Source organism: Pagrus pagrus (genome assembly GCF_965226575.1).
Source record: "Pagrus pagrus genome assembly, chromosome: 9".
NCBI classification, from domain to species: Eukaryota; Metazoa; Chordata; class Actinopteri; order Spariformes; family Sparidae; genus Pagrus; species Pagrus pagrus.
Genome location: NC_140193.1, coordinates 12910469 through 12931235, shown reverse-complemented (window position 1 = coordinate 12931235; position 20767 = coordinate 12910469). Strand labels below are relative to the sequence as shown.

The following is a 20767-nucleotide window of genomic DNA, read 5'->3' as shown; positions in this document are numbered from 1 at the left end:
AATGTCCACTGTCGAAGCAGACCAGCCAAAGGCTTTATTTTTATGGATAACATAGCAGGCTATGTTAATTGTTGGTATTTCCTAAATGTAAATATATTGAGGTCCTAGGTTTCCTCCACATATTTGGGCAAACACTTTTTAAAAGAAACTGCCTCTATCTTGTGCTTCTGAAGACAAAAAAGTGGAAGGTTGTGTGTTTGTTTGTTTGTTGAGTGTGTGGAGCTGAAAGTCTTCCTTGTTGCCATAGTGAGTGTGTGAGAGAAGTTTAGGATGATTGTAGGGGGTTTGACATGGTGAGGGGTCATCTTGAGGAATGAACTTAACCCTGGAAGGTGACTGGTATAGAGACACTTGTGCATGGAGATCATCAATCATGCAGCATCTCTGAGATTATCATGAAAGCCATTTGGCCCTTAACCCATGTCCCAGAAGTCTTGTGGTACTAACGACAACTGTACGTTATGTGCGTTATGTCCATTGGGTGAATCACAATTACAACATTGTCCTTCTGTAGAGACATCACTGCTATGTGTTGGACTTTATGGCATGGCAACCACTGGTAGTAATGGCTTTGGGTGAAATAAATGGGAAAAAAAATATGACTGTTAAACAATAATGAAATTGCTCAGATTTTGAGCAAACAAACATCACATGGACACACAAACACACACAAAGACGAAGAGACGAACTGACGGACGAAGAAGGAACTGACGGACGAAGAGACGGAGGAACGGAAGGAGGGAGAGATGGAGGGAGGAGGTCAAATCACAGAGGAAGGAAGGAAATCGGTGTTAAAAAGAGAAAGGAGAGAAAAAGAGTGTGAGAGAGAGGAATGGAGGGAGGGAAATGGCAAAGAGGAACCATGCGTGGTTCACCTTCAATCTGTCTAAAGGCCACGGCCTGCCCTGTGGGGCGAGAGCCCGAGTGCGTCCACTCTGGGCTGAACAATGGGTGCTCATAGTACTCCTCGTCGGAGTGGTAGGGGTCGTCCTCGGGCACGGAAACTGAGATGGAGGGGGCGAGGAACTTGCACCTCTCCCGAGAATTTTGGAAGCGGCGGAGAGGCCCCGCCTCCTCCTCATCCCCTACATCTACAAACAAGACAGACACAAGGAGAAGAACTGCAGGGAAATCTGGACACACGGACTGAAAGAGAGAGTGAAGAGGAGGAAGAAAATGAAGGAAAAGGAGAAAGAAAAGATGATGGAAAACTCACCAAAGAATGCTCATCTTAAAAGGTGATTTAACATAATAATATATCTTTGGGATTTTGCAGCAAACAAATGTTGCATCGTGGAAACATAGTGTGTATGAGGACAACGGGATCATTAATGTTTTTCCTTCGGTTAGTATTCATAACTATGAGACGAGGCTTAACTGATTGGGATTTTGTACTAAATTGGAGGCCAGCTGTTGTCTGTCATTTCTTTTAAGGAAATAATCAAATGTTCTTTACTATAAGAATCTTTAATTGACTTTTTAAGATGGTCATTTTTTGCTGTGAAAAGGGAGAAAAAGCTTGAGGAAAACAAAAGAGAGACGACAAATTAACAGAGAGAGTCACCAGAGAGGGGAATGCAGGAAAAGGACAAAGCTTGATTGAGAGCAAGAGAAACATAACACACAGGACACTGACAAGGAGACAGTGACAAGCAACTCAAAGATGACAAAGCTCTGGGGGCCAGCCATACTCTGAGACAAATAAAATGAATATACTGCATTTGAGGAAGGTATCAATACTAAAGTATGAAGACATACAACACAAAAAGTGCTTCTTCCTCAAAGCAGTTATAATACTAATAAAGCAGTAATTGTAGCAGAGTGTGATTTTGCCATTGCCACTAGACAAACTAACCTCTATACCACCTCTAAACCAAACATCTGGACCCAGTGAAAGCCACCAACTAATCATCATTTTGAAGCAAAAAGTCATTTGTACACCATCTCTAAACCACTCTACCTGGTCAAGAACACAAAACACTCTTGCGACCTCAAATCACTTCTTAACAAAACTGACCACCGGTGTTTGGTGCATGGCTGGCCCACCTACACACTCGCCTCATTACACTCCAGCCACTTCAGACTGAGCAGACATGTAAACAAAGGACAAGCATGAAGCAGACTGATGTAGTTACACTGTCAACCATTTTTTGCAGGCAGCTGCACAAAAATCCCTACATCGCTCAAAGCAAAATCAAATCAAAAACAATCAAAGTCAAACATAAAGAACCGAACTGGATCAAAACCAGAAATTACCACAATGATTATATCAAAATGTATTGAAAATAAGCCCAACATTATTTAATAATGATATTCATTTTCCTACAGGCAGTTAACAAAAACATTTTCTACCTGGTTTCTGTTTAACTGCTGATCATGTAATATTAATTTATATTTATAACATTAGTTGCCATCTAACTTCCCCTCAGCAGGCCACTACATTTTTTTTAACTAACATCTGATGATCATGCCAGCTTAAAGGGGCACTACGTGACTTTTTCTTAGACCTGTATCGTTGAACTAGAGGACTTGTAAATGGGCAATGTGCTGTTTTTGTTCCTATCCCACAATACCTCGAAATACAAGCTTGTTTTGCTCTGATTTTTACACATACAAATTAAAGATATGGCTGTAAAGTAAATAGTGAACTCATGTTAGCGCTTGCAAAGTGCTAGTTCTTTTATCAAGAGCACTCTCTCTGTTTTTAAGTCGATAAAACAGTTGCATAGTGTACCTTTAACTAGACAAAAACGTAAAATGGCATGATGTTTAGCAGAAACCAGTTTCCTGGAAATTAATCAAAGTCAATTATCAGCTGTTTAATGCCTGCTTATTGGAAAATAGCAGAATAGTGTTATGTTATTTTGATAATTTTCAAAGAATTTTCATATATGTTGCTTGTTAATTACAACATTCTTGCCATGACATTTGCAGACCTGTGTTGTGTTATGCATGTTAATGTTGTGTTATTGATGTTTTCAGTCAATTCATTCTTGTTGCGTCAGATGGCTAGCTAACACTTAGCTATATTAGTATCCATTGTCTGAGCCTGGACGTAAACTATCTAGCTTATCAAGATGATTCAGATCATCTATGCTGCATTTTAACAGTTTGTAGTAGCTTCATCATATTAGCAAATTTACTTTTGTAACCTGGCTTCAGACAAAATGCTGACTATAGCTTGAAGACAGCTATGTCTTTTTTGTGATGCTGACAGAGCTAAACCTCTGATCTGTAGCCGCGGCAAAACACGTACAAAAAAGACTGACAGTGGACAATGACAAGAAAACACAACACCATGATCAGACGTGCAAAACTAAAGACATAATCCAACAAAAGAGACAAACAACAAGAAGTTGGAGGGTTACCTAAATTGGCTGTCATATTAGTGTGTGGGAGGACAGCGATGTGTGGAGGTTAGAAAGGGAAATGGAAGAAGAGGATGATGAAAAAGAGCGCACTTGTTGTAACAAGGTGGTCATGCAGGTGAGCGTTTTTTTCTTTTAGAGATAAATGGTTGATGATGATGAAGATACAGATTGTATCTGTTCCAGGTGTACATGAGGAGGAGGAAGCAGGATTTTAGAAGAAATGGATGTCTGAAAAATGGAGAACATGTTCCTGCTTTTAGCAACTCTGGTGTGTACAGGTTTCTTGAATGGGTACCACTCTGTGGTTTGTCCCTGTAGGTGTTGTATGTCCTGAGAGGGGGGATTAAAGAGTACACCCAGAGCCAACCCACATCAGTACCCCGATGTGGTGGCGATCACAAAACTCCAGAAGCTTCAGTCATGGAAAAGAAGGAAAGCACACTCTCCTCCATGAGAGACAAACTCTTATAAGCACACTTATATTCTTGGCCTACCTCGTTCCAGAGGACCAAAGTGCTCCGCGGCAGGCGAGGGGGGAGGAGAGGGAGGCAAATTTGTGGTGTCTTCAACTGCGAAGGGAGAAAACATTACGAGTCATATAAATCACACACTGTAAATGACTGCAGCAATTCAACATCAGGTGTCATACAGGTAAGGGCGGGACCAACACTGATGGGTAAACAGTATTATCATTAAAAGATCTCAGAACATTTAGCTGAAGATGAATGAGGACAATTCTGCAACCCTGTCATGTGAGCCATCAGCTTCCAGTGGATTAAACTGCACATAAAACCTAAAAGCACTTTTTATTGTACTTGTATAATATTGTCAGATTCAGATTTTTGAAAAAAAAAGTTGTTCGAAAGATGGCGACCCATCCAGAATGCCTCCTGCTAGAGGGAGGGAGATGGGACAAAAAATAATTTCCACCACGCTAATTGTAGATGTGTGTGTGTCTGTGTGTGTGTGTGTGTGTGTGTGTGTGTGTGTGTGTGTGTGTGTGTGTGTGTGTGTGTCTGTGTGTGTGGTTTACCTGATGGCAGCCTTTGAGTCTCCTGTTCTCCCTTCAGCACTGCAACTGCCTCTGCTGTCACTTCCTGTACGATCCGCGCCGACACTTGCTCTGAACACACACAAACATACACAAGGTCAATCAACTTTAAGATTATCAAAAAAAAATTTTTTCTTAAAGAATAGGCTTAAGTTGGAATGAAAGTTTCAAAGAATTAATTTGATTTCAATCTCAAAACTGGCTGGAAGAAAATGTGAAGCGGATCCCCAGCTGCTCCAGTGCATCAGGGCACTGTGGCTGTAATGGGCAGCTTCCAGATTTCAATCTGTGAAATCACCGTGTGAGAATGTGAAGCTGAAGGACAGAATTTAGCTCAGTTAACACTTTTGGGATATATTGATGAAATGTCATCTTCCATCCATTTTGTATGAATGTATTTTTGAATCATGTCATCAAAACCTGAGATGGAAGCCAGTATGAGGGAGCTGAAATTGTTTCCATAACTGCGGGGATGCTAGGGTTGCTGGAGGAGGCTGAGTGTCACCATGGAAACTCAGCATCCCTAAACAAGTGAAGACTAAAAATTACACCTGGACGAAATAAGAGTGTACAGTATGTGATAAAAAACATCAGACATTTTCCTTTTGATTTGTAAAGAGATGGACTCAATGCTTCTGAGAAAGCTGGATTTACTGACTGATGTACGTAATATATGGAAGTGCATTCACAAAAGAAACAAAACACACACACACAAATCTCTTAATAATACGCTACGGTATCATTATTTAATCAAAGTATCTCCTAATTAGGTGAAAAGATCTCAGTATTATGACAAAAGTTAAGGTAACGTAGCTATCAATCGTAGCTTACCTAGCCTACAGGAAGAGACAAGTGGTAATTATCTTGGAACTTCTGTGTTGCGCTGGAAGCCGGTCGTTAGTTCGTGTTAGCGGACTGCATGTCTAAACAAAACATTAGCCACTGTTAGCGGAGGGAGGCACTGAGACGAGGCACTCGAGAACGTGCATAAAGTCACATCCTTTGGACTGTCGGAGAACATCCGACCCGAGTCTTTCACAAAGAAATCCACAGTCCAGCAGCATTAAAAAACAACTTAAATGGTCCACAGGCTTGTATAAGCAACCGAGAGAGAGACGGGGAAGGTCTAATTTTTCACGCAACGTTACAAAGACGCTCAAGCTGATAACTACTAAGAGCAAACAGTAGGTGAATGTTAACGTAAATCTGTTACAGTAATGTGTGCATGTGCTATCATGCAGAAACAAGGCTTTTTCCTCTGATTTTCCCCCAAACTGGAAGCCAAGCAGGGACATCTTAATAAACTAGTGTCTGGTCTGTCTGTATGAATTATTTTAAATATTGCCTAACATGCAGGAGGGGGGGACTGCAGAGTCCTAATCAAACCAGCCTTCATTTGCATAGAATCAGTGGTTATGTGGGATTGGGTGGCAGTGTGATGCTCCTCTGCTGTTGTTTCAGGACCTTTTTCTATCCAGCGTCGCCCACATATCAGCGCAAACAAGCTGGCTGCCATACACACATGCAATTACACACATACACACTTCTTCCGGGAACACTTAACACAACCCACTCACCAACCCAAAGCAGCCATTTCCCTCTTTCAATAGCAAAGTGCAATAAATGTGGAGCACCTATTCACTGCTTAAAGGCAAAACCCCTTTCTTCCGATACTGGAAAATAGAGCGGCTAAGGTGCCACTGCCAAACGCAATAAATGGTTGTGACCGCAGACAAACCTGCGTTCAAAATACCCTGCAGATGTGTGTGTACAGTTCAGCTCAACATGTCCAAAATGAATGCCTTGTTTGCCATCCATGGGTAGAACACATGGCAGTCTTCATTCCTCATGGTATTAGTTTTTTTGTTTTAAAACTGATGCATCACAAAATACTCCTGGTGGGTTCATGTTAGGAGGTCGATAATATGTCTCACACATTTTTCAAAGCAAGAAGTAAACAGATAGAGAGGCGATTCTAAAATTAGCACACAATAGTAGAAAAAAAGGATAAGGAATGAAGTTGAAATACATCACATGACTTGCGGCACCCGTAGAGTGTGCGCACTAGAAACTTCTTCCAGCTGAGACAGCCAACTCTGGGTTTAACTTGAACAGGTTTCAAATGATTAAATCGGCTCTTCTGGACTTTCTAATTGTTGTCGGACCAAATGGATCGAATTATGATAATGAAACTAGTCATTTTGTAGAGGCTGGGACAAAATGTATCCACTGTTTTACAGCTGCTTCCTTCACAATGTTATGGGAAAAAGTTATTTTGGGCCTGAATGCATCACGTGACGTTGTAATTACACGGTTTGGACACTATGTCAAATTTGCTTCAAAGCCCAGCACTCGTCCCGGGGGCTTGGATAAGAATGGTCAACAAGGGAAAGTCCTGCTACCCAGCCAGTGCACACTTATAACATTTAAATCAAAATTAGAGCATATATCTGGGTTTTCTTAAACTAAAAGTAGGCAACTGATTCCTTTCCTTTTGCCGGTACATACGTTTGCTTTTCTGTTTTTTTTCTGGTGGTGTCGGAAAGCAGGGAACAGTAGATTGACAATGAAAATGTTACCGTGGTTCAATCTTTTACTTCAGTCTCTCTTTTACACTCAATGCATACGAACGTTCGGCACTTCAACACGTGCCCTAAAATAACACTGGAAAAGGAACGTATCCACCTGGGTGTTACGTTGTCAATACTGCTGTCAGAGCTGGAGCTTATTTGACCTGGGAAGGATACCAATTGTATCCTTTCTTATTGAAGGCAACAGTCAAATATCAGTGGGGGCCAGTGTGTATCAATGGGGAGGATGAGGAGAAACGGGCTTATGTGCTGTTCACTTGTTGTTGGAATTATCGTAAAAACATTTTTCCGACTGGGAAAATTTATGTGAATGCCCTCACAAGTCAGAAAACAACTACTCAAAAAAGTCAGAGAAATTTTGGTACGCAAGTTGCCAAGTCGACGTTATATGACACTGAAACATGGGTTGATGGTAAGAAACGTTTACCAAAGTCATGTATTGTCTAGTAATTGTATCGTTTTCCTTTGTTCTGTCACTCAACTATTGGAAACAGCTCTCAACATGTTGTTTAAATTGTTCTGATGAAGTGCAAAACAATTTTTTTCCGGCATCCATGATGCTCCCACATTCCAACATGACGCACATGAACACATGAAGTTGGAAGAGCAAATTTCCGAATCGGGAAATGGGACCATCCGAGGAGAACGTGATTGCAGCATTATGCCATTTCAGAAAGAGTTGTACTGTATGCTCAAAAGCTCTCTCCTTTTTTTTTTTCTTTTTACATTTTTTCAGACTCAAGATAGATTTTGGTAAAAGAGAGAAAATACGTGGCTCGTTAAGAACTGATCCTGACTCATTGTGTTCTAAAAATGGCATTTTTTCTCTGTTCACGTTGTCTTGAGGTTACAGTCTCATGCCTGAAGCACTGTCTGGATTTTAATCAATATTTTCAGAATTTATAATATTTTTCCATCTGCATTGCCTTGTGTCTCGACACAATCTTGTCCCTGAGCTCTACAGGCGGCTGCTTCGACCTCATGGGTGGCGTTTTGCTGATATGCAAATATCTTTTTCATACAGCTGCGTGATTTTGCTTGGTCATTCTGGTGTATTGAGTCTGGATGGATGAGAGAAAAAAAAAGGGGTCTGAATACTTTCTAAATGAACTATACATTCAAAACTATGTTTTAGAAACTCTAAGTTGTATGTGAAGACAAATGTTTTAAAAAAGGGAGAACAAGGGAGAACTGCCCCACAGGCTTCATGCATATGCCTTGAGGGGATAAAAACAGACTGCAGTCTCTTCCAGACACACACATGCAGGGACATTCAAACGCCACAGCGAGGGCACTGGGTTCAATGAGACATCGTGGATTTTTAATCTTCCGAACCAATTCAGAAAAACGCACAATAACCAAGCAAAAGCACTGTGAAAATGACCTTGTCACGTCCACAGAACTGACGCTGACAGTAATGACAACTAGCCTCGTCTGGTCGTCTGTCTCAGCATTTCTCTAACAGAGTGATGTCAAATGACAAAGCAGACTGCCTTTCATTGGCTTTGACAGGAAAATAAACCACATGCACAAAAAGCTACGTCGATTTTCAGAACGGTTACATCATATCTGCGTATTTTCATTCACACAGACACACTCTCCCGATGAAGTAAAAGCACGTATTACCTGTATGACAAGCAGACTGTAGCTGAGGACGCTCCCTCTCTAAGCAGAGACTACGACTGGAAGCCCTGAGTCAACACACAGCCACACAAACACATACTCGCTCACACACACACACACAGCAGGACTGAGAGGGCACGGAGAGAGCAGGAGTGCCGTTTGGTACGACACCAGACGGCAACCCAAAATGGTGTAAAGCGAGGGGTTACCATAGCAACAGACTGGTGGGCCACTGATTTTGGTCCCAGTGTAATTCAGATGCCAGCAGCATGCCTGTCTGTAGCCTCCAGTATAAAGGAAATGAAGGCTGTGACGTGGCTGATCATTAAAGCCAATGGTTTCACGACACAACATAAATCTGACTGATTCTAATGAAACAAAGCTGAATCCAAAACACAATTTATTAAAAGAGATATATTTTCAGACTTTTTATTTAATATTATTTTATTTTTTATTACTAGTTAAGAATAGCACCTTCCCAGAGTTTTATTTTGTGGTGCTAAACCAAAGTCATATGTTGCACCTGCTGGATACCCAAAGGTACAAAGATAGCGCACACACAAATCTGTAGGACAAAGTAGCCAGATCTCAATTTCACCAATGAATTCTGGCTATGTCAACCAAAATGCTAACATTTCGGCCCCAGTGGCATTCATCTAAGACATAACATATCTATGAATTTTGGTTTGAAACATAGAAAAATAGCTAAAATTATCAATAGAATGTGAAGAAATAACAGTTTTGATGTCACGTATTGTGTTGCAGAGATATCTGCTGTTAGCATGCTAACCAGCCAACCTCGGCTTGTTCCTTCTCGAAATACCACTTTGTATCGCAAGAGGCAATTGTGAGTTACTGTAGGGTCCAGTCTGCCTTCAGTCCAACACAAGAAGATGAAGAAGTAGAGGTGCACCGAGGACATTCTACCTACCCACTCCTGGCAAGGAACCACATATAGCAGCAAGTACATGAAGCAAAACAAGAGCTAACAGGTCGCAAACTCAACTATCATGTGTCATAAGATGTTGCTTGACAGGAAAACATAAAGATAGGTCGCATTTCATAGAAGTGTGCTGCATCTGTTCATGTTTTCACTCTGGTCAGAGCTTGTTTTGTGTATTAGGTTTAGTCTAGTCGTTACATCATGGCAACAACATCACATCTTTGCTGTCTTCAGATGAATTAACTCGTCTGCAGTTGCACAATATATCTTTGACAATCTTCAGTCTGACAGCCATTCATGACTCAAGGTCAGACAGCAAGTTACAAGACGGTGGTCATACACACTCCATCGCCACTTAGGAGAAGAAATCCTCAAAGGGTTTCAGAGGAAGTGCATGGGAAAAGGAACTCATCATTCATGAAGACCTTTGTGTGACCTGGAAGTGATAGAGTGAGTGTTGTTCCACATGATCAGCTTCTCCTTTATCGTTTCTCCTGAAGGAACAATGTTCTAATACAACAAGCTGAGTATTTTCATCTGGCAGCATCAACTTTATACTCTGCAGCAGATTCCTGAACCCCTCCAAAGCATTTTTTTTTAACTTACAGATCTGTTAACAATTTGTATTATCCACAAAGGATATTAATTGAGAAAAGCTGTATCCAATCACATAATTGATGTTTGTGGCTTCCTCCTCTTCAATCTTGTAGCCATCTTCCCAAAGATGACCAATTTTACAAAACGTATTACCGTTAACATTGACTAATTATCACGTTTGTATTTTTATTTGCTTAATATCATTATTGTTTTTCTCCTTATAGTAAATTCTACTTCTGTCTTATCTGTAAATAAGACATCGATTGTGTCTTCCTCCATCTTGGAAGAAGAATCTCTCCTCCGTTGCTCTCCTTGAGGATTCTCCAAATGTGAGTTTTTGTGAACTATTTACTTGGAGGATGTTGTTACAGATTGTTGAGCCCACTGAGGCAAAGTTGTGATTGTATTTTTTGAGTAAAACAAACAAATAAAAGGAATTTTTATTTCAGCTAATAGCTAATGGGCAACTCCACAGATTTTACATATCATGTCCTTTGGAGTTCTAATGAATATGTGAAAAAGTTGTACAGACCCTTTTGTGGCTCCAGCAGGAGCTGTGTGAAGTATAGCACACACTGTCCAATATGACTTTGATTAGGTAGTATTGCATTCTGGGTAATGTAGGCACCAGGATTTCGACACTGTTATGCTAAATAGATAAAGTACTCTTTAGGCTTAAAACATAAAATAGCTTGTGTAAAACGTATTAAATTCCTTTTATATTTTATAACATGATAATGTTACGTTTGCATCTAGTGCCAAAATGTTTTTCTGTTTCATTCATAGACCTCCGTTTTATTGAGTGCATCTCAGAGACTCAGTCATCCTTAAACTTTGGATTTGTCTCTTTTTGTTTATGTCCACGCTTCACACCAAAGCTCCATTTGATCTAATCCCCTCGCTACTGCAGCAGAACACACTGATTTAAGCTGATGACATGGAGAGACTTCAACAACAGAAAAATCTCTTCCAGGCTTCTTGACACTAGGCCGAGTTACTTGTGTCAGCTCAGTGTAATAACCCTAATATAACACAAAGGTTTCCTCGGTTTATGCAAGCCAACCACTCTCTAGAATAAACTCACCAACCCTTAATATTTTTTTTTACCGTTTCTATTAACTCATTCTGTTTATTTCTGTCTCCCTCTCTCCATATCTTTCCCTTGTCCACTTCCAGCATGGCTGACGATGGCTTTTTTTAACTTTCGTCTCAAAGGAAAGTCAAGAGGGCAATTTCGTGCTTCAATAGGTTCTTGTTGTGCCTGAAGAGCTTTTCACGGGGGGAGAGGGCTCACTGAGTGCCAGCATCAGCCCTTCTGTCACCCATTCTGCCCCACTTACCCCCGCCCTGCCCTGCTCTGGAGCAATGCTAATGTATGCTGACAAGGTGCTCGCCAGACAAACACAGCTTTGGTTACACAGCTGCTGAGAGTATGTCATTTTCATGCAGATGATTGGAGAACATGTACTGATACGCTGATCATTGTAATTATTACAGATTAGTGTCTGCAAAATCTGGAGGAGAAGAGAAAGTTTTGTTAACCCCTTTTATCGCAGAAACTTTCCCAGATGCTTTAAAGACTGCCGTGGCTTAGTTCTGCTGAAAGGTCGGTGCAATGTTTACATGACAATCTATGGATATCAACTTTCTCCCAATGCATCAAGACAAGACAGAGAATACAGTATTTTGGGCAAAAATCCAAAGAAAACCATTGTCAGAGCACTTCCGGTCACTAGCCATTCAAATCAAGGAGCAGGTGTAAAACCTTGGGGTTATCTTGGATTCTGATCTCAGTTTTCAGCGCACATTAGAGATGTCAACAAAGTGTAATTTTCTCATCTTAGAAACATTAGCAAAATAAATCGTTATTATCTATTCTTTTTTTTCAACTATGGCAGTTTCTGTCTAGTAATGGAGTGATGGAGATATTTGTTAGTAATATGACTTAAGAGACATACTCTTACTTGATCTTATTATCTCTGATTTCTGCCTGATAACACATTTGATGCAGGCTGGTAACACTTTTTTTCAGAGCCCGAGGACAAGCTCTTGAGACAAGTGATGCATTGCAAGGATCGTATCTAAGTCAGTTCCACTTGCTGCACTTGCTCCATGAGATGGAGATGAAATGACTAAAAAGATCATTGGCTTTCCCGTCTCATAAAAAGATTAAAAAGTACTGTTTTCTTGTTGATGTCAGTTTTAAACTATTTCTTTGAAGTTGAAAGATGGCTGTTTACAACTCTCATGTCTTTGATACGTGCTAATAATGACCCAAAGGAACACATGAGGCCTTGGCAGTTGCTAATTATGTCAGCCCACTGCCATAAAGTTAGCCTCTCAGTTTTATTAGAGAGCAATGGATTGAGGCAATGTGACAAGAGTTCTAGATACAAAACATGGGTGTCGTCTTTAAGAAGGAATTAGTCTGGATAATCAGCAAGCAATGTACTCTATTTTTTTTTTTTTAAATAAGAAATTGACCCAATATGTTTGAGTTGCTGGTCTTGCCTTACGTGGATTCAGTGTTGAAAAATAGCTCGCTGATCTGCAAATAGGTTAAAATATTACAGGCCAAAAATGATAGCAACTTTTGATGACACTAGAAAAACAATAAGAATTTCATATGGACTGTAGTGCATGCAAATGAATGCAAAGCAATGCAGAGATACCACCCACTTCCCATTATTAGTTTACCAAAGGAATCCTCATTGTGTCAGTCGCATTGAACTCTAAACTGAAGATAATATGATAGGACATCATACAAAATCTTTTTTGCACATATGTGACGATTGGATCAACTTTGTCGGGAAAAAGTAATATAAATATAAATATATATGCAGAGAGAGAGAGAGAAAGAAAGAAAGAGAGAAAATAAAATTGTAGGAAGCAGACTTTTGCATTGATTAATGAACCAGTGTGTTCTACAGGCACGCTACAAAGTATCCTATCTATAAAACATGAAACAAAAGCCCAAACAAAAAAAATCTGAAGAATATAAAGCATAAAAGACATCATATGAGTAGTTTGATCTGTTTTGTATCTGTTGTGTGTCACAACAGAGCCTGAACACTCAGAAGAAATAACTGTTGACATTTACAGGTAAGATGGCAGTGGTTTTCTGCCCACACATTATGTTTACTGAAGCACATTTGTGGTCACAGTACGTCAACAGAAAAAATACACCAACGAGTAGGTAAATGTAACAAAAGCACCGGTCGAGGATTGTCTTTGTAAGTGTCACAGTTTGTCGACCTTTTTTGTGCTGTTATTTACAGTCCAAACACAAAAATGAAGGAAAATCTATCAATGAATCCCTGTACAATAAAATTGTATAGTCATCTCTGAATAGCAGGTTTTTTATTCTATAATTTCTACTGCAAATCTGCCTGATGAGAGTCTCTTGAATCAAGTGACATTATGTGATTATAATGCATTCATCTGACTCTTTCTTTTCTGTTTTTCAACACATTAACACTTCCAACAAAAACCTTGAAACAAGTGAAACGTTCTTGGAAGCAGATCTAATCGCTGACGTTCATCTGCACGCTGTTATTACCTGAAAATTTGATCAAGACTGAACGATACTTAAAAATTAAAGATCGGGCATTTAGGGTATGAAAACGGTCAAATGGCAAAAGACAGCTACTCTCAAAAATACTGTAATCAGCCCTCAAAACTGGTGTCAGTTAAGCTTTAATAATGGGGAGATAGGAGGTTAATTGGGCTCTTATCATAGTGTGCTAAATGGCCTTGTCTGTGGCAAGCTACAGGCGAAAAGAACAAAAGCCCCGGCAAAGTAAATTGTAGGGGAGCCATCTCCATGGTTACAGCTTTGGTACATTATTGTTCATGTCTCCAGGGCGTGAGTGAGGGTGGGGTGGGTTTGCTGAGGGGGTGAGGAGGGGTAGAGCGAGAAAGGGAGATATTGTGTGTTAATTATAGCACTGTTAATAACAGCAGGCTATGTGATTCTAGTGAGGACTTGGAGTGCTGAAAAACCCACGCACGAGAAGAGACAGGACACAAATGTAATAACACACAAACGCTGTCAAAAGTCGTAGACAAAGCTTACGCATGCACTTGCACACACACAAGCATGCATACACAAAAACACACATACTACACACAAGCCCAAATAACAGACTGGCAGACTTTCCTTTCCACTATCAAACTGTGAGATCTGCTTTTGGAGAGAGTAAAACGAGCTGATCTGATTTGCCACGGCTGACAAAAAAACAAAACTTCTACGTTAAAATGAAACTTCCTGACAAACCCCTCTGTTGTGTGATTATTGTTCCTCTGGACAAAATTAACTACCAATATAAAGTGACCTGGCTGATTTATAGGGCTGAACTGTGACTTTTGCTTGTGCTTGCACCTTAAATCTATGAAAGACGACCCCTGTCACATCTCAACAGTGCCACTGATGTCATGATTACAAATCAGAATTTCGACACACTAAATCACACAAAGCCACAGACCTCACTTCCTCTTCACTTCTATATTTAAAGTACATCTTTACGTACACTGATATGTTTCAGACCTACTCACCCCCAGCTGTCTTTCACATTTGCATGTTTTACCTGGTTTGATCCACACAGTTATGGTAATACTGTACATTTACATGTCTGCACTTGCTTTAAGCAGGTTGGATACGTATCACATTTGCACCTTTTGCTGATGCAGTAAAATGCCTGAGCGCCTCCAGATATTAATCTTTAAAGTGTAGCGTGTTTCCTCTCGGATATCATGGGCCAGGTTTATATACATGAGCATTTGCACTCCACGTTTCATTCATGTGTAAAATAACATTTCAAGCGAAGAGAGTGAAATGAAAACTGAAATGAATTTTTTGTCACTTGACTTTTATATTTAAAAAGATTTCAGGCCGGATCTATAGAGGCTCATTTCTGCCAGAAAAATTAAAATATACAGATTATGTATTCATAATGATATAATTAAAAAATAATGCATTAAAGCACGGTTGAGACCAAAGATTCACAACGAGACGAAACCCCTTTAAAACGCTGCAGGGGAAATCTGCAGCAGTGTGAACATCAACTGTTTCAACAGCCAATCGGCAGCTCGTAATAAGGTCAGCTGGTCATTTACAAACTGTCAGCTGGTTGAAATGGCAGAAATTTGTACAGAGGAAAAATGTCCTCTTCAGTTTAAGTACCAGCCGTGTCCGTATGATGCAAGCCTTAAAATTTTAATTTACTGCTACACTGACAACTTCACTGCTTCTCCTCTGCTCTACCACTCTCTCAACCATGCATTCACTACAAGCACACCTTTTGTTTTTACCATTTCATTATTACTAGAAAAGCAACCGTAACAAGCAACTCACTGTCACTGCGCTCATTCATTTTTAAGATGCTACAAATCATATCCAGCTATAAAAAAAAGTCTGAAAAGCCGACAGTTTTAACAGTTGTAAGTGCAGAGATTTGTTGTTATAGAGATGAAACACTGCCTTGTTCTGCCTAATTTTTTTTTTGGGGGGGGGAAACAGGGCTAAAGATATTAAAGCAACATTATGTAACTTTTTGAAGAAGACCGTCGATTTTTGAGTTGGTGTCGGACTCAGGCCATCAATCCAAAGTGTCAGTATTTGACGACCTGGGAATGAGACTCAAAAATCAACTGTTGCGCTCCAGAAAGGTGCATAATGTTGCTTTAAGTTAAATGATGACTTTCTTGCGGTGCCTTGGTCTGGGGATATTAAGGCAGCAATCCTGAACATATGCAATGTCACTGGTTTGAGTCCCACTGAGACGCGTTGTTGCATGTCATTCCTTATCTTTCTTTCTACTGTCCACTCACTAAATAAAGCAGGTCTAGGTGCTATATATACTGTGAAACCATGGAGAAATGAAACAAAGCCCATAAGAAACCGTGCCTTTAAACAAGCTCAGCCATGGTTGCGAAAACACTAGCAGAGCTGATAGGGAAACACGTTGGGCAGCGCCTGCTCAGACCTGCGAGAGCTGACGAATCAGAGCAGACTGGGAATTTTGGCTCTTTAAAGAGACAGGCACTAAAACTTTGAGAAAAAAATGTTTGTACATTTTCTAGAACTGACCTACAATAAAAGTAGGAAACTGAAAATTATAAGGGGGACACAATCTTCCCTAGCTTTACCCTGAGTTGATATTCAACAGCTTCATCCCATCCTCTTCTTTGAAGAAGATGATGGGATTTGCAAGACAATCCCAGGTGAGCCTCTGCTGAGTCTGAATATTATCAACACATCTTACCTGCAGTAACAGCGTGAGCACCAGTTAATTCCCCATTGAAGCCGTTCTCCCTGGCAGAGTAGGGTGTCGTAGCCATGTGGGTGGCACCAGGCTGGCAGGTCCTGTACGCGGAGGAATTGTAGCCATTGGCCCCATGGGTGCCTGTGGGCTCCTGCCCCCCTGATGGGTCCCACTGGGGGGCACCGTCTTCTGGCTGTCGACTGTCTGCCATGCTGGTGCAAGCTAGCAGCAGGGGAGGGTGGGCAAGGGACGGGGTCTCTCCTTTTGGCTGGGAGACAAGAAGGGAGGGAGGATGGAGGAGAAAAGTCAAAACACAATGTTATTAACTGCAACGTTAGCAGTGTTTCATAAAGGAGAATGAACAGTGTGCAGACCAGAGGAGGCTCTAGGACACGCTGCATCAGTCACATTCACAAATCTCTTTTTGTCAGTCATAATCCCTGCTGCAGCTCCACTGAGCTTCACTGTCAACAACTCTGACAGTGTGTCTGCACTTGTGTGAGTCCGTGTGTAGGTGGTTGTGTGAAAGAGTGTCCTTGGATGTTAGCGGGCAGGTGACTGCCACTGGATTAGACCCTATTGATTTGTGTGTGTGTAATGACTCATATAGCCTGCGGCCCAGGTGGTGACCACACCTGGCTGAAAATGAACAGAGCAGACCTTGGAGTTGTGTGACTCACGCAGGGCTGAGGGGATATAAGGGTGGGCTCTGATCAATCTGACATGATCGAGACCAACGTTAGACAAATTGTTTGAATCAGATTGAATCTAATTTCATCTGATGATTCAACAGCAAATAATCCAAAAACAAAAATGAAACGCTTCAAAACACTGGAAATCAGGAGACTGTGATGTGTAGAAGAGGTTTTTTGACCAGAAACTTCCAACCAACCACTGTCTGGCTTACATGTGTATGAAATCCCATGCTGAGGACAGACGATTGATCAGCACAGTGTGCAGAGGAGATCAAGCAGGAGCAAAAGGGGAAAATATTGATCAACCCATATAATTGCCTGAGGCAGGGACAGTCAGTAACATTCAATGATCTCTTGGACGATATTGAGCAGAAGGTGGGGGAAGCAGATGAATGAGTTTGATGTACCTTAAGATCAATACACAAGAAGGCTCTGCTCCTCTCCTCTGGATAATTGGGTTAGTAAGTCTGTTGACCATTTTGATTTTATGTTATTTTCTATTTATTAAATTTTTTACTAGATATCAGCACAGTATTCATGTTAGACAGTTTCAGTCTCACAATAAAAACACCAATATTGGCCTTCAAACACTCAAATTGATGTGGACGAGAGAAAAAGACAATCGACAAACACAAAAGACAGAAACTGCTTTGAAAAGGAATTTGTGGTTTCTGCAGGGAGTTTGTGGCTGGTGGTTCTTCAAGCCTTTGCTGAGCAGCCTGTGTAGTTGTGCATAAGGGGATGTGTGAAAGAGCAATTTGTCATTTAGCTCTGCAGTCCACAGAGACTCAGAGACTGAAGGGAAGTCTGCCGGAGAAAACAGGAGTCAATAACTGCAGCCTGGGACCGATGTAATGCTACAGTGAGCACTAGTCACTGTGATACATCCAACTACTGCTCACTGTCTGCACGCTGAGAGAGTAGAACAGAATGAAATAGATGACAAATCACGTTTGCAGACTCCCTCCTTCACTCTCTGACGTATCATCTGATGTTTTCCCAGAAAGTACAACAGCAACAGGCGACTAAATCAAACACATCGTTTGAGAGAATCGTTTGGGATCAAATAATATAACAAAAGTTTTGTCGTGTTTTTGACACATTAAGGGTCCGTGTGCACATCACCTTTTTTTGTTTATTGTTCCCAATGAGGACAGAGCATCTGTCGCAGCATGCAGCAGCATTTTTGTGTGGCCACTCCGAACTCTTATAATTGAAAATCTCTGAACTTTTCAGAAAGGTGCTGGTTTCGTCTCTCTTTTTCAGACAACCAATCATATGTTAGACCAGGTAGGACTCGTTACCCCTCACCCTGGTAGCCCAGAAAATGGAGGAGAAGCTTGTTAGCGTTAGCCAACACATATCAAAACCGAGGTGCTGTCTTCTTGGTCTCAACCCGGCAGTCCCAAACACAGTGCCAGCACTTTTCTGCTTGAAGGAAACGTTAAGCGGACACGGGCCCTAATGCAGGACACATACACGTTATGGTGTCAGTGAAGGGCTACATGAGCTCAACTGATGGATCTGCGGGGTTACATCACACAAAAACCTTGAGAGCCACTGGAACAGAATACCACAAAGACAGAGCACAGAGACGCAGAATAGCATTAGAACAGAATACAACAGAGTAGAATAAGTGACGGCTGTAAGCCCATGCAGCCTGAAATGGATCAGAGTCAGGAGTCAATGGAGCTTTGCATGACTCAGCTCTGAAGGGAACATCAGTATGAATGAGGCCTCTACAGAGACTCCACAGCACAAAAACAGCTCAAAATGTCCACTCTGTCTATATCCAAAAACCATGGCAGTATATTTTGCATCGCCCCTTCACTGTCACTATCCATTCTGTCGCTTGTTCCACCTCTGTGTCCCTGCACGAGCCTCCTTCGAAGAGCACTCTCAATATTAAAAGAGCCATAAAATACAGAAATGAGACTGCTGTCCTGATGCTATATGTCTCAGTGCCGGCGGTCTGATGGTGAAGGTCACTTTGAGCTCTATGGCTTATTTCCAGACCAAACAGGATGATCCTGATGGTGGTCAGGCTCAGAATGTCAGTGGTGGTCCATGAGGAGGGAGGAGGGAAGTGTGGCATGGCTTCCTGGAGGCCTGTTGAGCTGCTGATGACAGTGCTTAATGTATGGACTGTATGTTTGTGAGAGTGTGCTGCATGTGTGAATGAAACAGCACCACCTGCTGGGCAAAAGAAGACAAAAGGGACTGAAATCAAGCCCTCTGAAAACTCAGCATGGTTTAGAGATTAGAGAGGCATTATGCAACATTATCACGTAAAACTACGCCTTTCTCATCAGCCTGAAACACAAAACAGGGCTGCAATGCAGTACAGTAGCTACTAATTAACATGCACTTACTGTATATTAAGAAATAAAATACTGGTTTAGGATATGATGTAAAAACTTAGAATGAGTAGAGTCTCAAGTATAACACAGAGCAGAGGAAAAAGAAACCAAAAATAGAGTCTTATCAAGATCAGTTTAGAGAAGAAATGATGAAGACAAGTGAAGAGCAGAAAATTGCAGATCACCAGATACCAGACAATATAGTATATGGTCCAGATAATATACTGTCCTCAAGGCATTGTGTCCAGTGAGGACTGAGACTGTATGAGATGGTGATATGATAGAGTTAGACGTCCAGCGTCTCAGTAGACAGCAGGTCTGTTGCACTTGGCAAAAAGCCTGTGGCACTTTGCCAGATAGAGGGATGGTTGATGCTGATACGCTCTCTCTCTGTGCCAGAGAAGAATGGAGTTGAATAGTGAGCAGAGGAGCAGAGCTGGAAACTACTACTGGAGGTGTTGGATAGTAACTTGTAACTCAGTAGGGTACTTCAGTATAGCATTATATTTCTAAATATGCCACTCTATATTGACAGATATTTATTTATCCTCATTAATGAATAATAAATCATAACATCAAGCTTGCTAATATGACTAAAATCAACATTCTCTGAGTGTATCGGACATGTTTTTTGTGAGATCTGATTTTTGTAGACAAACACCTGCCACTGCTGATTGCACAAAATCGTCAGTGACGTCAGTGATGCTTGCTGCCCAAACACAGTCAAAGTTGAAAGACAGTTTTTACCAAATTTTGAGCTTTTAATGTGAAGATGCCGACCATATTATTGTCGCCATCTTGTTGCGGCTGTTTACTTGCATTCAGAAGGTAAATTCTAAAAATGCACTACAGAATTCCTGCATGTAAACAACCAATCACAATGTTTGTTTCCAATAACTTCTGGGTATAAAACCCCTGCATGACGCACTAGCTTTAATGAAAATGAATCGCCTTTTTTCATCATGTGTTTACAAAGTGTTTACAAATGATTCATCTAAAATGCATGTCTGATGATTTCATCACTACCAACACTTTACTAACGTTAGTTTGGAGAACTAATTTACCTGATAGGCCAAATACTTAAGTAAATGACAAGCCTGAGTTTACCCCAAACTAGCATTTAGTATGAGATGCCACTGTTGCATAAATATCAAAGACCTTAGCAAAGCAACACAGCACATAACAGAAATGTCGGAAAGGTCGGACCATCGTGTTTTATTATATCTGTTTGAACGTTACAGTTCTGGCTGAAAATGACAGCAGAAATAAACAA

At 40.9% G+C, this 20767-nt stretch overlaps 1 protein-coding gene across 15 annotated transcripts in view; it reads right to left on the bottom strand.

Annotated features, from left to right (window-relative positions):
- Positions 1–20767, bottom strand: part of map2 (microtubule-associated protein 2) — a 103807-nt gene that overhangs the window by 29308 nt on the left and 53732 nt on the right. For 13 of the 15 annotated variants that reach the window (XM_084361887.1, XM_084361889.1, XM_084361886.1 and 10 more), the window contains 4 exons: positions 16440–16707; positions 4405–4494; positions 3866–3940; positions 876–1091 (listed from right to left, as the gene is read on the bottom strand). In XM_084361887.1, the coding sequence (XP_084218013.1) occupies positions 876–1091; positions 3866–3940; positions 4405–4494; positions 16440–16650 (592 nt within the window). In that variant the 5' untranslated portion in view covers positions 16651–16707. The remainder of the gene's footprint in view (positions 1–875; positions 1092–3865; positions 3941–4404; positions 4495–16439; positions 16708–20767) is intronic. The other 2 variants (XM_084361881.1, XM_084361883.1) reach the window with 1 other exon arrangement.